Source organism: Alosa pseudoharengus, unplaced genomic scaffold, assembly GCF_046254945.1.
Source record: "Alosa pseudoharengus isolate Yale_2024_CS ecotype anadromous, Long Island Sound unplaced genomic scaffold, YU_APseudo_1.1 YU_APseudo_1.1_scf_2, whole genome shotgun sequence".
Taxonomy (NCBI): Eukaryota; Metazoa; Chordata; class Actinopteri; order Clupeiformes; family Clupeidae; genus Alosa; species Alosa pseudoharengus.
In genome coordinates, this window is record NW_027468663.1 from 39,461,998 (window position 1) to 39,477,395 (window position 15,398).

At 47.0% G+C, this 15,398-nt stretch overlaps 1 protein-coding gene across 6 annotated transcripts in view; it reads right to left on the reverse strand.

Moving 5' to 3' along the window:
* Nucleotides 1-15,398, reverse strand: part of inpp4b (inositol polyphosphate-4-phosphatase type II B) — a 181,704-nt gene that overhangs the window by 141,846 nt on the left and 24,460 nt on the right. The window contains exon 1 of one of the 6 annotated variants that reach the window (XM_076294965.1): nucleotides 15,330-15,349. The exons of 3 other annotated variants lie outside the window; for them this stretch is intronic. Coding sequence is in view for 1 of the 3 variants with exons in the window: in XM_076294966.1 (XP_076151081.1) it covers nucleotides 3,689-3,736 (48 nt within the window). In the remaining 2 variants the exon portion in view is untranslated. Of the gene's footprint in view, nucleotides 1-2,865; nucleotides 2,945-3,688; nucleotides 4,137-15,329; nucleotides 15,350-15,398 lie in introns of those variants that run through there. 2 more of the 6 variants (XM_076294966.1, XM_076294970.1) reach the window with 2 other exon arrangements.

The following is a 15,398-nucleotide window of genomic DNA, read 5'->3' on the forward strand; positions in this document are numbered from 1 at the left end:
ACACACACACACACACACACACACACACACACACACACACACACACACACACACACACACACACTCACACACATAATAACAACACACACATAATAAAACAAACCAACACACACACATAATAATAATAATAATAATAATAATACACACAAATTTAACATCTCTGCTGCTGCACACACAAACTCTAAATCAACGACGCTTCATACACACACACACACACAAGCGCATCTACAGTATATGTTCCAGTATACATCATTTGACCACATGCTACACACACTACAATACACACAGAGACCCCAAGCAAGCCAGCAGAGTACTCTGATTGAGATACAGCATGTTGGGATCAGGTAAAGGTGCCTCACTCTCAGAACACAAAAGTTCCACTTCCTGTTCTCCCTTTAGAGCTCTTCCTCTTCTCTACACCTGCTCCTCCTCTTTCGAGCACACTCTCTCACACACACACACACACACACATTCAAAGACATGCACACACACACACACACACACACACACACACACACACACACACATACAAAGACATGCACGCACACACACACACACACACACACACACACACACACACACACACTCAGAAAGCACACCTTTCTCTCACACACCTTCTGTGTACAGTGTCAGATGTCAAAAGGGAAGATGTGACACTGCTACTGCAGGGATGGATGGATGCTACTGGAATGTGGGTAGCACAGACTTCAGTCTGACTGCTGTAGTGTGACTTAGCACATCCAACCCCTCACCAAACATCCCCCATCCACCCACACACACACACCACACACACACACACACAAACATCACACATCAAGCAATCCTTACTGCTAGCCTTGCTAACAGCATCACAAAATCAGACACAGTATAGACACAATATCATTTTAGGCCTAGAGCCAGTGGCTAATTAGACATTGCAGGCGTGATTATGGGTCAGGCATTACTGACTGGAGAAGGCTACAAGGGAGAGTGTCCAACAGGATGAGGGGCCTTGCTGACTCTGTAGTAATGACCAACACGCTACCTGCAATACAAGAGACTCTTCTGCACCATCTGGCCCTGGACTGGATGAAGTGCATGAACACGCAAAAAATAGGTACACACCTATGAAGCACCTACTGTATGCAGCACTGAAAAAATGCTTCCATGGCAGCCGAAGATGGTGAGCTCCTCTGCTCAGCAATACGCACCATAAATAATCTCTTTCTCTCTCCCTCCTTCTCTTGTTGTGATTGTTGGACTCCCTGCAATGCCAGTCTACCTCAGAACTTTTATTCCCTTTTTGTGATGCAATTCTTTGCACATATTTCCCACTGAGTCAAGCCTCCTTAGTATTCAAGACTACCCATGACAGCAATGCGATTGGTCCATACGGAGGAAACTTGAAAAGTGCTTTGTTTCTCCCAAAACTGTTGAGGTCAATGCAAGTATACAGTACATGAAGACAACACACACACACATACACACACACACACACACACACACACACACACACACACACACACACACACACATCAAAACTGATACATAAGCAGCAAAACCAAGCAGAACAGTTGGATTCGCAACCTCCCTCGAGAGCATCTGAATACGAGACCTTGCAGATGAAACCGTAATGGTGTCAAATTTGGTGGAAAGTGATGCATTTTAGGCTCCATTTGATCAGCCCGGCGGAACCAGCCCCCATCACCACATCAAACAGCTCAAAATGGCCCATCGAGACCATGGCAGCTCCAGCTCCACAGACACACACAAAAACACACAGCACACACACTTGTGCTCAACTCATGCCTTCACACCCCAGGACCACCTTAGCATATGTTGGATGCCTGTTGCTTGTATGAGTGTGTGTGTGTGTGTGTGTGTGTGTGTGTGTGTGTGTGTGTGTGTGTGTGTGTGTGTAGGAGACAGACTGGAGCTTCACATCATGTCACATGAAAGAATGAGGCTTCTCTGCTTCCCTGAGATGCAAGAGAGACATCAATCCCTGCAGCTCCCCAACTGAAAAAGCATATGTGTGCATATCCATGTAATTCATCTTGTGTGTGTGTGTGTGTGTGTGTGTGTGTGTGTGTGTATGTGCACACACATATGTTACCAGTGGTGTATTTAAGTGTGTGTCCAGTGTGGCTGCATGCGTTGCGCTGGTGCAGGCGTGTTTGTCCTACTTCATGAGGCGTGTTGTCTTTTTCTGTTTCTTCATGAGTCTGAGCACTCTAGTTACAAAGTAAGCAGTCACTCTAGAGAAATGACACACTGCGCTCAACATACATATCTAACAAAAGGAAAAAAACACGAGACAGAGGATGAGAGAGAGAGAGAGAGAGAGAGAGAGAGTAGGGGGTACATTTTCTATCCCTTTAAACATCTCCCTTGTCACCCATGTTATAGAGAGCAGTCAAAGCTGGCCCACAAAAAATGACATGCAGAACAAAGAGAATATGATGAATATCCAAACACTGAGCACATTGAACACTGACCAGACTTCACTGGTTCGCAGAGCAGTGAGAAAGAGACAGGAGGAGAGAGTGAGAGAGAGAGAGAGAAAGAGAGAGAAAGAGACAGGAGGAAGAGAGAGAGAGAGAGAGAGAGAGAGAGACAGGAGGAAGAGAGAGACAGGAGTAAGAGAGAGAGAGAGAGAGAGAGGAGGGGAGAGAGAGTAAGAGAGAGAGTATCAGTATGCAGAAAAGTAAAAGTAATAAAGTTTGCACATAGTGAAACACCATACACAACCCGCAACAACTCATACTCAGACAACACACACACACACACACACACACACACACACACAAACAAACACACACTCATGCACGCATGAGCGATGCGTAATAATACAATGTCTCCAAAATCAAAGGACCAGTGACCTACCTTGCCAGGGTGTGATACACACAGAGCTCTATATAGCCTGTGCTGTCTGTGTTTAGTGTCAGCACTGCATCCAGCTGCCCTGAACTCTCAGGCTGGGGCAGGTTTCACTCTGACTGGGAGCATAATACTCTGCCCTCGGGTGGCGAGCATTCCTCTGCCTGCCTATGCATGCCCCTTCAGCACACGTCAGCAATTACTCAACATGTCCCCCCCCCCCAGCCAGCCTGCTTACCTGCTCGTCATCCCCATCCCACTGCTTAGATGGCCTTTTGGTTTTTGTTTTGTTTTCGTCCTGTTCTATGCATGATTGATTTGGTGTAGGTTTGATTAAGAGCCCACTAACTGTTATTAAGCTAGTTAGCTGATACTTCAATGGATTCCAAAATGGCCCTTTTTTATTAGGTTTTGCATGATTCATGATTGCAAACGGAAGAAGTCCCTCAGAGGCCGTTTTGTGGACGTGAGATGGGAGTATCTCATAGTTGTGGAACTGGGGTAATTCTGGAGTGATGCAATCCTGCCTGCACACACCAGCTATCAGAGAGGAAGACCATGTCAAAACCACTGAGCCACTCAAGAAGAGCAGACTCATTTCCAGCAGCTGCTTACTTCTTCTGACCTGACACACACACACACACACACACACACACACACACACACACACACACAGAGTGCATTACAACTGGCCACGTGAAGTGGCTGTGGTGGCTACAACGTAGCGCTCTGTCCTTACCTCTTCCCACTGAAAGAGTCCCTCTGACCTGACACACACACACACACACACACACACACACACACACACACACACACAGAGTGTCCTTACCTCTTCCTCAGCAACCCTGCCTCCGCAGCAGCACAGGGCCCGGGCCATCTCAAGCAGCTGCCCCAGAGCGCCGTCTCCCAGCAGTACCCCTCAATGGACACAGCAGTGAGGGGTCACCACTGTCAGTCATACCTCAATATCCTCATAGTGCATTAAAGAATAACAGCAAGACGGCAAAGGAAACTTCTCTCAGTAAGGTGGGCAGGTCAGTGCCCGAATCCAAATCATACTTTTCCTTAAGGAGACAGACTAGACTTCCGGCATTGGTAGCGTTAGGCTTGGAGTTATGCTTCAGGCACCAGTAACGATAGGCTTGGAGTTAGTCTTCAGGTACTAGTAACGATAGGCTTGGAGTTGGTCTTCAGGCACCAATAATGATAGGCTTGGAGTTAGTCTTCAGGCACCAGTAACGATAGGCTTGGAGTTAGTCTTGTCTCTAGAATAAGGTAGTTGTCAAAGTCCTCACAGTTGTGTATAATTTAGCAATCTCCTGGCGAGGCGGCCAATCCCAGGGCTCTCCTGCTCCAGCTCGTCCCTGCTCGAGTGCGCCCTGATGCTCGTGGCTGACAGGACGGCTGCAGCTCCAAACACGCAGCGCGCCTGCAGTGGCTGCCTGGGATCTGATCGTGATATCTGGTATGCACACCGTCACAGTGGGCCGTGGCAAACTGTAGCTAGAAGTGTTAAGCAAGTGAGGGATGTGTGAGTGTGAGTGAGAGAGTGTGTGTGTGTATGTGTGTGTATGTGTGTGTGTGTATGTGTATGTGTGTGAATATGTTCATTTTTGGAGAATGTGCTAGCAGTCATGGTCAAAGATCACTGACAGCTCCTTAGATAAGGCGATCCCTTATCGCTCCGCCTCTCTTAACCCCAGCCGCCCACTTCCTACTCTCTGTGGCTCTCCACTCGTGAATTTCTGCACTGCGTGCTCGCCAAAAAACGAGAAGGGAGAAGACGCTGGGCTTTATCAGACTCGCAAGCACATGTTTTATTATACATATTCAATAGGGGGCTTTTTTTCCCATCCCTCGCTCTCCCTCCCTCGGTGTGTGTGTGTGTGTGTGTGTGTGTGTGTCTGTGTGTGTGGTAGAGCAAGCTGACCTGCAGCTGTGCTGATAAAGGTGGAGAGGCTATGTTGACACGCAATCATCTGCAGGCGGGCCACAGATGCAGGCGTCCAGGCAAGGACAGCGCCACCACAACACCTCCCAGCTAAGAGGGAGGAGGGCTTACCGATAAGCGTTTAACTCGACTCAGCAGAGTCATTTCATGCTCAATATATATTATGTGCACATACAAATAATAACATGCAATAACTTTCGAAAGAACATTGCTCTGAGGCTAAAAACATACTCAAAGGAATGACCACAAAATGACACGCTGTGGTCAATGAGAAAAACACACACACACACGCACGCACGCACGCACACACACACACACACACACACACACACACAGAGCTCTGTGATCAAAAACACCCCAAACCTCTTAACCTGAAGCAATACCCTGACAGAAGGTTCGACCTCAGTTAGCAATTCACCCGACCGAGAGAAAGAGACAGAGGGAGGGAGAAAGAGAAAAAGAGAATGAGGTTTAAAGGAACAACTGATAGAATAAAAGTGTGGGAAAAAGGGGGCAAAATAGGGAAAAAGGGAGAGCGACTCTAATCAGCGTCAAATGGCTGCTCCGTTTCCTAGCCTTGATACATGTTATTCACAATCTTTTCAACCTTTTGCAAAAACTCAATGCTGAATAACTGAATACTGAACAACAGATTATTGTTTTTTAACTGGACTTTGAACTCCGCTTGCTGAATCATTGTCTAATTAAGAGCGTCCCCTCACAGCAAGAGTGCCATCTCTGAGATGATGCCGTTTTGGCAAAGCAAGAGAGACATTGATGCAAAATGCTTGAGTGTTTCACAACAAATCATTAGTCTTTTGTGTCAAAGTGAACCGAAAGCCAGTCTGTTCCCTGCATGAAGAAACACTCGGCGATCTCAGTAAAAACATCATAGCGCATAGCGATACCTCACTGCAAGCCATGCAAGGGGACAACACGAAGGGGTTGCTGTTGCTTTTGTGAGTTGTACGAGGGACCAATCGTCTCTCTCACTAGTACAGAGGCAATACTGTATATTTTTGCTTTTGTTGTTGGAAAAGGTAAAATATCTGTATAAATGTGTGTTCTGTGTTCTATTTCATCTCTGTTTCAGATTACTCCTGAACATCCCAGATACTGTATACAAAGCATTGAGAAATAATTTCTTCATCCTGCGCAACTAGATCTCAAACATCACCATTGGTATCAAGACCAGTATACTGTACATATCTTATTTGTCAGCACATTACAATTAAAATCAGCTTACAGTGTTTATGTTTATGCTTAAGTGTCGTCCATAGTAGCCCAGACAGGACTGAATGCCGAGTGGGCGCTGTAGCCGGTGAGGGTGGCGAGTGAGCGCTGTAGCCGAGTGAGCGCTGTGGTCGAGTGAGTGCTGTAGCCGGTAAGGATGGCGAGTGAGCGCTGTGGCCGAGTGAGTGCTGTAGCTGGTAAGGATGGCGAGTGAGCGCTGTAGCCGGTGAGGGTGGCGAGTGAGCGCTGTAGCCGGTGAGGGTGGCGAGTAAGTGCTGTGGCCGAGTGAGCGCTGTAGCCGAGTGAGTGCTGTGGCCGGTGAGGGTGGCGAGTGAGCGCTGTAGCCGGTGAGGGTGGCGAGTGAGCGCTGTGGCCGAGTGAGTGCTGTGGCCGGTGAGGGTGGCGAGTGAGCGCTGTAGCCGGTGAGGGTGGCGAGTGAGCGCTGTGGCCGAGTGAGTGCTGTGGCCGGTGAGGGTGGCGAGTGAGCGCTGTAGCCGGTGAGGGTGGCGAGTGATCGCTGTGGTCGAGTGAGGATGGTTCTGAAGTGTTGGTGGGGTGTTGTGGGCTGCGTGAGTGGGCTGTGGGCAGTCTGGCTACATGATGCTGGTGTGGCTGATGGTGTGGTGGGTGGTTGTGGTAGCCGGGCAGGTCAAACAGACAGGTTGTGGTAGCCGGGCAGGTCAAACAGACAGGTTGTGGTAGCCGGGCAGGTCAAACAGACAGGCTGGATTGCCTCAGTGTCCATGTGCTAACACCTGCTGTTCACTTACAGGCCAGAGCAGTTACACCAGCCTGCTGCAAACAACATATTGAGACACTGCACAATAAATTGTGTGTGCATGTGCACTCACTTGTGTGTGTGTGTTTACAGATGAGATTATGTGTCATGTAAAGTCCTGCTCCATTTGTACATCAGCTTAAGCGCTTCTGATAAGACCACGTGAGTGTGACCATGTCCAGTACTCATGTCCAGCACCTCCAGCATGTGACCATGTCCAGTACTCATGTCCAGCACCTTCACTTCACAATTTAACACCCTCTGATGTCCAGCACCTTCACTGTACCGTAGGTCATCAGCTCAACACACCCTCAGGGCTGCAGTCATCTACATGTGTACGAGTGCCAAGCAAACATTTATCTGTCACAAGCTTGTACCAGAAAGCACTATGCATTCAGCCTGTGATTCAAAAACACCACTTCTGTTAAAAAGTAGATTTGTCCTTGCTCACTATAAACAAATAGAGAAATGGAGCCTTTCTGTTGTTGTGTTCATGAATAGTGTATTAAGCACGTAGAGGCACTGCGATAAGATCACAAAATGTATTTGTGTTTCCTGAGAAAAATGACTCCTTGAAGACATCTAATAGTTGCAACAGCTCCGGAGGCTTGACTAGGAAGTGATGCAGGGCGATTCTAAACTTTATCAAATAATTCAATCTGCACTGACGAGGAACAAAGCAGCGTGGGACGCTCTGTTCTGCCCTAATCTACTTTCATGGCCCAGAGAAAGAAAAGAGTGTTAGCTGAACATTAATGCATATTAAACACACATTGCTAGTTGGTTGTACATGAAACATGTGCTTTGCATCAGCACCCCCTCCCCAGACCCCCCCCCCCCCCCCACACACACACACACACACACACACACACACATACACACACACATACTGTTACCGACTGAAAAACAATGTACTAGGCAACAGCAGTAAACCGTCTGGTGTGACCACAGCCACATTCCACAACCACAGAGCTCTTCCTGGTAGTTCCCTACAATTGCCCTGACTGGTGGTGAAGGTCATTCACTAAGCTGGCCATAACAGCTTCCTGTCACGTACATGTACTTCATGTCAACTCTTACCACCATCCTGCGAGCACCCAATCCCTCTCCCCACTGGGCACGACACGGTGCTTAAGAGCTGAGCCTCAAGAAAATGAAACAAAACAAAACAATGAAAGGCTGGATTTCCACGCCGACTCCTCTGTGAATATGAGTTACATTAAGCCACTTTTCACAGCAAAAGATTAGAGCCGGCCCATTCCATTCACCTGTGACCCACTAATACATTTGGATGATAATCTGCAGGTGGAGGTGATCGCCTCACAACCATTGACATTAGTGTGAGTGGAGGTGGGGGGGGGGGGGGGTGGCAGGTGGAGATGGGAGGTAGAGTACAGCACAGGAGTTCTTAATTAAATTTCCTATTGAAAAATGCATTACAAAATTGAACTGGACAAATCCCATCTTGAGAAAATTGGAGTGGGATTATCAACGTCTTAGCAGGGGATGACGCCACTTGGTGGGCCACTCCTGGTGGAAAACAGACCCTGACGCACGGCTAAAGCGCTGCTGCTAACACTAACAGAGGGCACTTCATCCCAGCTGTGCTCAATGCCAGGTAGGAAACATCTCAACAAGAGGCACGAGTCCAATCCATGAGTTTTAAATGTTTCATATGAATCTGTTGATTATGTATTATCCCATTCTTTCTTGTAATATTTTTAACATAACATTTTTATTAGAATCACAATGTACAATCTAACTACAATCTTACTATCTAATGTTGCATTCTTTCCTATTCAATTTAACACCCTGTAACTCATTTTAATGTCTATGTGTCAATGGCATAGCATGTGTATTTTTAAGGCATTATGGCATGAGGCAGTTCATGACTTGGGCCAGCCATGTACCACCATGTTCCAAAGCCATTCTCTAGCTTTAGCCTTCATCTGAACGGAGTCTGCAATAGCACACACTTTTCACCCTTGTTCTTGTTTCTTGCCTTGGTGCATAGTTGTTGAGTGCTGAATGATTAAAGTTGTATTATTGTTTTATGTTTTTTCCTTGGTCAGTCTTCAATCCAACCTTGTATTGTATTGTAAGAGCAAATAACTATCATTCTATTACTTTATTATTCAATACATGATGTTTTGGTTGATTAGAAATGTTCAGTCTGGTAACTGTAGTGTGATTCAGAAACGGTTGATTCTGTAATGGGATGTGTGCAGGGTTACTTGCATGGGATGGGATGTGGGCAGAGCCTCATGCAGCTCGGGGTTGCAGGGAAATGGCATCTCCTGCTGGCAGCTGCGCACTCACTTGGCCAAAGTCACAGCATTCTCAAATCTGTTTTCTTAATCGGCCCTCGTCCATCTTCACAAAACGCTCTTTGTGGACTTAAGTATTTTTTGAATCAAGAAAATATTAGACATTCTTTCATGAACACACACAGACCATTATTTTCATGAACCAGTTCAAATCTGCAAAACAGCCAAACAGGAGAATGCTGTGTGACGTATAAGAACCGGGGAGCTGTTCTGTTATGTGAGCTGATGTTCCACGCTGCCTCTAGCCTCCGGTGGACCCGAGTCTGTTCCAGCTCTTAGAGACGCTTTCAACCTGACAACCCTCGGAGAGCACCGAGAGTTCAGCTGCACAGTCAAAAATGTCTGCTTTAGCAGCGTTTAAGCGTACGCAGGACCGTTTGGAGCGAGGAGGCCCTTTGCCTGTTTGCTTAAATTTTTCATTGTAAAAAGCCTGCTGTTATTCTGTGGCAGGCCAACTTAACAAGACTTTCTGCTTAATAATAAAAAAAAAATGCCCGTCAGGAATAAAAAGCTGCGAGATACGAAGCCTTCCTTCCATGTCCGCACATAAAAACAGAAAAGTGCATGGGGGGGCGGTGTTGGGGGAGTTTGTTTTATTTGAGTGCTGATCTGGTCTGGCAGATGAGGGAGCGAGCCGCCGGCCGTTACTTGGCTGGCTTTGGAGGCAGGCCAGACTGCACGGATGTAAAACGGCGAAGCAAAGGGCGGTCATTTTTAACACTTAGCAGCTCGCTACAAAAAGCCCAAGCCGTTCCACGCGACATGTGTATATTAACACAACTCAATTGGCAATTTCCAGCAGTCCCATTTCACAGGAAGGTTATTTTATTGGCTCATAAGTATTGTGTATGCCCTTCACTACAGTATCCAGATAAGAGGCAACTCCACAGCTCAGACGAGTTCAGTGTTGTTCTGTTTCTTTGAGTAAACCAGCCTGACTTTGATGACAGGCTGTGGGTGTGGTAAGCTCATTTAAAAAGGGCTAGGGGCTGGCCACATAGGACTTACACCCATAAAAATGGGTTCTACAGATGACTTACTAAAGCTTTTGGTACATCAGCAGCAGATCAGTTCAGTTTGTAAGGTTTTAGTCATCAGGAGATGATGTGGCTGATGGGGGCAGCCGTAGCCTACTGGTTAGCGCTTCAGACTTGTAACCGGAGGGTTGCCGGTTCGAACCCCGACCAGTAGAAGGGCCCTCGAGCAAGGCACCTAACCCCTCACTGCTCCCCGAGCACCGTTGCAGGCAGCTCACTGCGTCGGGATTAGCGTGTGCTTCACCTCACTGTGTGCTGAGTGTGTTTCACGGATTGGGATAAATGCAGAGACCAAATTTCCCTCACGGGTGGGGGGGGGGGAGAGGGCACCAAGACCATCTCTTGTGGCAAAGGGCTAAGACCCTAAAGGGCTTTTATTGATCACACATAAACACACACACATAAGCACATACATACAGAGAGAGAGAGAGAGAGAGAGAGAGACAGTGTAGCTAAAGACATGAGGGAGGAAGAGTTGTGCCGACTCAGTTGTTCAGCTGATTGCTTTTTTCTGACTTCCAGTCCGGCCAACGTCTCCTCCTAATGACCATTATCAGCGCTCCGATGTAGGCATGTGTTCCAGCTGGAAGCGATAATAGCTACTCAGCGCAAGAAAGAAGACACAAGAGGAGATCACACTTCTGCTGCTCCCCACAACACAAAAGGCAATCGCCAATGCATGGCCGACACATCTCAACTGCTAATAGATCAATCAGAGGCCTGCCTGACTGCCATACAAACTCTGTGGATCTTCTGGCTGAAGCAATTAGAAGAGAATTACATAGGAAAACAAACCCTTAATAATCACCAGCCTCAATCATCCATTTAATGAGAGGAAGAGACAAAGGAGAGAGAGAGAGAGAGAGAGAGAGAGAGAGAGAGAGAGAGAGAGAGAGGGAGGGAGAAAGCGGAATAGCAAAAGGACAGAAATGGAGGAGATGAGATATGGGGGGAGAAGCAAACATGAAACTCGCCTGAATTAATAAGCGACAAAAGATGAGCCCTATCGGAGGAGCAGGACGGAGAATCAGCGGGTCTCCTCGCGGCCCCGCCAGGCCTCCGCGTGGGACACCACACGCACCAGGTGGGTGCCATCCATCAGCACGGTCACTCTCAATGACTTTGTGAAATTAAACGAGCGCGAATGATTGTAATTCATGTGGTGAGACATGCGAGGGGACCGCTGGGTGAGGCATGTGGTCACGTGATCCCTGCATTCACCTAGCCATCTCTCTCTCTCTCTCTCTCGCTCTCTCTCTCTCTTCCCTCCCTATTTCCCCTGGCAAGTGCAAGTCTCGTCTGCAGGGCTCTGATGATGATGATGCTGCTACTGCACTCCACTAGCAAACGCCAAGGTCAGTGATTTCGCTCTGCCGTAGATATTTGCTGCGAGATGCCCTGGATAAAAGCATGCTGATAAATAAATAACTTGCACGCAACGAGTTGCAGCTCCGCTTCAGCTCAGAGATGCGAGCCGGTTATGACAAGCTGCCATGCATGCTTCAGATTAGCTCAAGACTCTGTATCAGATTCCCATCTGCTTTATTTACAGCTCTGGATGATGCTCAGCACTTGGCCATATTTTATGATCCCGGCACTGTCAGCATTTGTCAGCATCCATATAGAGTTTTATGACCATGAGTTTGCTCTAGCCCGCGTCCTTGCTGTGCTATAGCCACTGCACTTCTATTAATGGCCTGCCATTCTATTGTAGCGTTCCCATTTTAGGATGGGGAGTTATTTTAAGGCACAGAGTGGCATGCGGGCACTAGGCGTCCCGGTCTCACTGGGGAATGCCATCATTGCCAGCATGTGGTTCACTAAACGCCAGCATCTTTTGGCAGCCCTCCCTGGTCCTTTCCTGTCGCAAACCCAACCTCTCCCGCGGGAGAGAAGCCAATTTTTAGGAATACCCTTTCTTGTCAAACCCTCCTTTTACCCCCTAAATAGAAAATGCTTTTTTTTCTTCTCCTCTCTCTCTCTCTCCCTCTTTTTGTTCGAAGTAGCTCACAAAGAAATTCTTGCATCTAATAGAAAAAAAGAATCTTCAAAAAAGTGGCGATGACAGACTGCGTGCGAAGCGGGTCGTCATGGAGAGGGATGATGAGGGGATGAGGGGGTGGTGGGAATGGGAACGTGTGCTTTTCAGGGGTTGACAGGGGCCTTGTTATCAGAGCTGGCACCTGCAAGAGGGCCAGAAGCCACGAGGAACGGGAACAGGCGGGCATGTGTGTGTGTCTTTCTGTGTGTGTGTGTGTCTGTGTGTGCGTGTGTGTGTGTGTGTGTGTGTGTGTGGTAGTGGTGGGGGGAGGTGTACTGAGCCAGAGCATAGCGGAGATTCCAGTAATTGGTTCCATTGACCCTTCTTTCCCTTCCCTACACCCCTACCCCACCCCTCAGACTAAACCCTTCTGTTTTCACTCCCTTTACTGTCCCCCACTTATCTCTGACAGCCTGGCAATGAGGCGCCCGATGGTAGCAAAGGCCTGCCGGGGAGATAGCAGCGGCGCGCACTAACCTTGGCCGACAGAGATTCCCTAGCACGGCCCTGCAGGTGACTAACTGAGCGAGCTGGTATTTGAATGGAAGCCACTTAGCATTTCACTGAGGAAGAAAACGGGCGCGGATAAGAGGGTGTGTGTGGCAGAGACAGTGAGCGAGAGGGTATAAAAGATGTCATAAAAGAGAATGGAGGCCGGCCTTTATTGGCAGTCAGTTTAATTAACCATGTTAATGAACAATTATGGCAAATTATTCTATTCCTCCCATTAGAATAGAAAATGAAAGACATTTACTGTGCACGGATATGGGTGGGGTAGGCACAGGCGCCAGGCCCCGACGTCCCACAATTCCAGCTGTGTTAAACAGCACTGAGGATATAATGGGCAGGTTACAGAGATGCAGAGGGCCCTGCTATGCTCCAATGCTCCTGGGGAGAAGACAAGACATCTGGAGCGAGAAACACAGGCCTTCCCTGGGGGATTTCCCCTTCAGAGGGGAACATGCCAGGAGGGTTCAGGAGCTTGACTGGCACCCCATCAGATGGTCTCAGGGCTCCAGAGTGGAACAACTAAGAGCCCTATTCTGAAGATTTAAAATGTGTGGTTTAAGTGCATTTAGATGGCAAAGTCCACTTTTTGATAGTAGACTAGTTTGATAGCAGAATAAATGATAAGATGCCAGGCACATGCTACTTACATTTGTTTTGAATTGTACTGAATGTGTTTTGTGCTGTGTGTTGTGTTTTGGGCGTTACATCCAATCCCATGCCGTCTCCTTTAAGAGCCACGAGCGATTTACACCATGGCCCATTGCTATTATGATGACAAGTGAACGCATCTCTTCATAAGGTCATGGGCGGATTATGAACTTTCAGGCCCCTGGGCCCAGATGTATTAAGGGCCCCCCACTTATTGTCGTATATGTGGGAGGGGGGTTAGCAATAGCATGTGGAAATATATACTATATTTTTTCTGACCAATGAAACAGATGTCCACAACTTGTCGCTTTCTTGGCCTTGGTACATATTTTCGGAAGCCTCTCTCTATGCTAGCTTAGTTACATCTAAGGCTTCATTCAGATGTTCAGTTGTCCAACACTGAGACAACACTTACTGTATACTGTCCATTCTAAAATGACAGTATATAGCAGCGTTTCTCAAACTGTGGGTCGCGGAGACATGCCAGGTGGGGCGTGAACTGACGTGTTTTTTTATTTATTTTTTATCTGTACGCTGGGCCCAGGTAGCACCCGATGCGCAATGGACGCACTGTGATATTCACAGGGAAGCGCTCGTGTCAAGGCAGCTTAGTTAGTCCCGAGGTGGCTTTCCCGAGGTAAAGTGCTGTCGCGCAGTATGAGCTCCGAGTCGCCTCTTCTTGGAGGAAGAGCGCATGTTTGAATCTGCAAGCACGTTCATTAATGAACATTTCTTGACGAAGCTGGCCCATCTTGGCGATATATTTGATATATCTTAGCGATACATTTGAGTTAAATGTCCAGTTACAAGGCAAAGACAAGCACCTACCTCACCTAACAAATAAGATTACTGCATTCACCAAAAAAACTTCAGTATGGGACAGGCGCCTCGATCGCGACAGTATTATGCCTTTGAGATTTCTGAGCGAAATCGCTGAAACGTCTGATTGGGAGGCACTCTTGTGATCCCATGTATTCAACAGTAGGCCTACATCACATCCCTGCAAAGTTTATTTCAAAAATATTTCCCAACCAGCAGTGCTCAGTATGACTGGATTATGGATCCATTTAATGCAGCATGTTGGCATTTCATTGAATATATTGTACAATGCTGTATAATGGCCTATGCTTCCCAATTGCTGGAAAACAGAAATATGTGTGTTATGTATTTATTTATTATTATATCTGCAGCACCAGCTGATTTTAACTCTGTTGAAGAGGATATATTTAGAACATTATTTCAATAAATTTGACAATTTTAAGCTTGACCTACCACTTTCTTAGAGCGATGAGGGACAGGTGGGGCTCGAGAATGCCCCCTCAAAGAAAAAGTTTGTAAACCACTGATCTAGTTTGTTAACTACCACAGTCACGAGTTGGGTCGGATAGTCTGTCATTTTTAAAAAGTGGGTCCCCAGAAAAAAAGTTTGAGAAACACTGGTATATAGTAACATTACCCAGGAAACTGAACATTAACCTGTCAAATGGGTTTACACCTGACCTTTCCACTGCTCAGGGACACAACCTGACTGCCAAATAGAAACCTGCCAATTCAGGAATTGACTCTGGCCCAAAATGTGTGTTTTATTTTGAACTGAATCCCAGTAGCAGTTAAGTATTGATCTCCAAGCTGTTTTAGAGTCCCCAATAAAACATTGTGTGCAATTGTGTTGCTTAAAGTTATTTCTTAAGTGTACAGCTATGGTGGACTCTATGATTCATCAGTGTAAGCATACATTGCTTGTTTGATAATCTAAGTTCAAGCTGACATGCCAGTATAGGTTTTGTTTTGTTAGATTAAAAGGACATCATGTGAATGTATATGCAAACAAAAGACACATCCACACCCACATCTAAACACACACAGACACACACACACACACACACACACACACACACACACACACACACACACACACACACACATAGTGCTGTGCCACTCATACCTTGTCAATAATTCCTGAAGTCATACTGCCATATCTCCTGTCTGACAGCCATTCAGCCATGGAAAACAG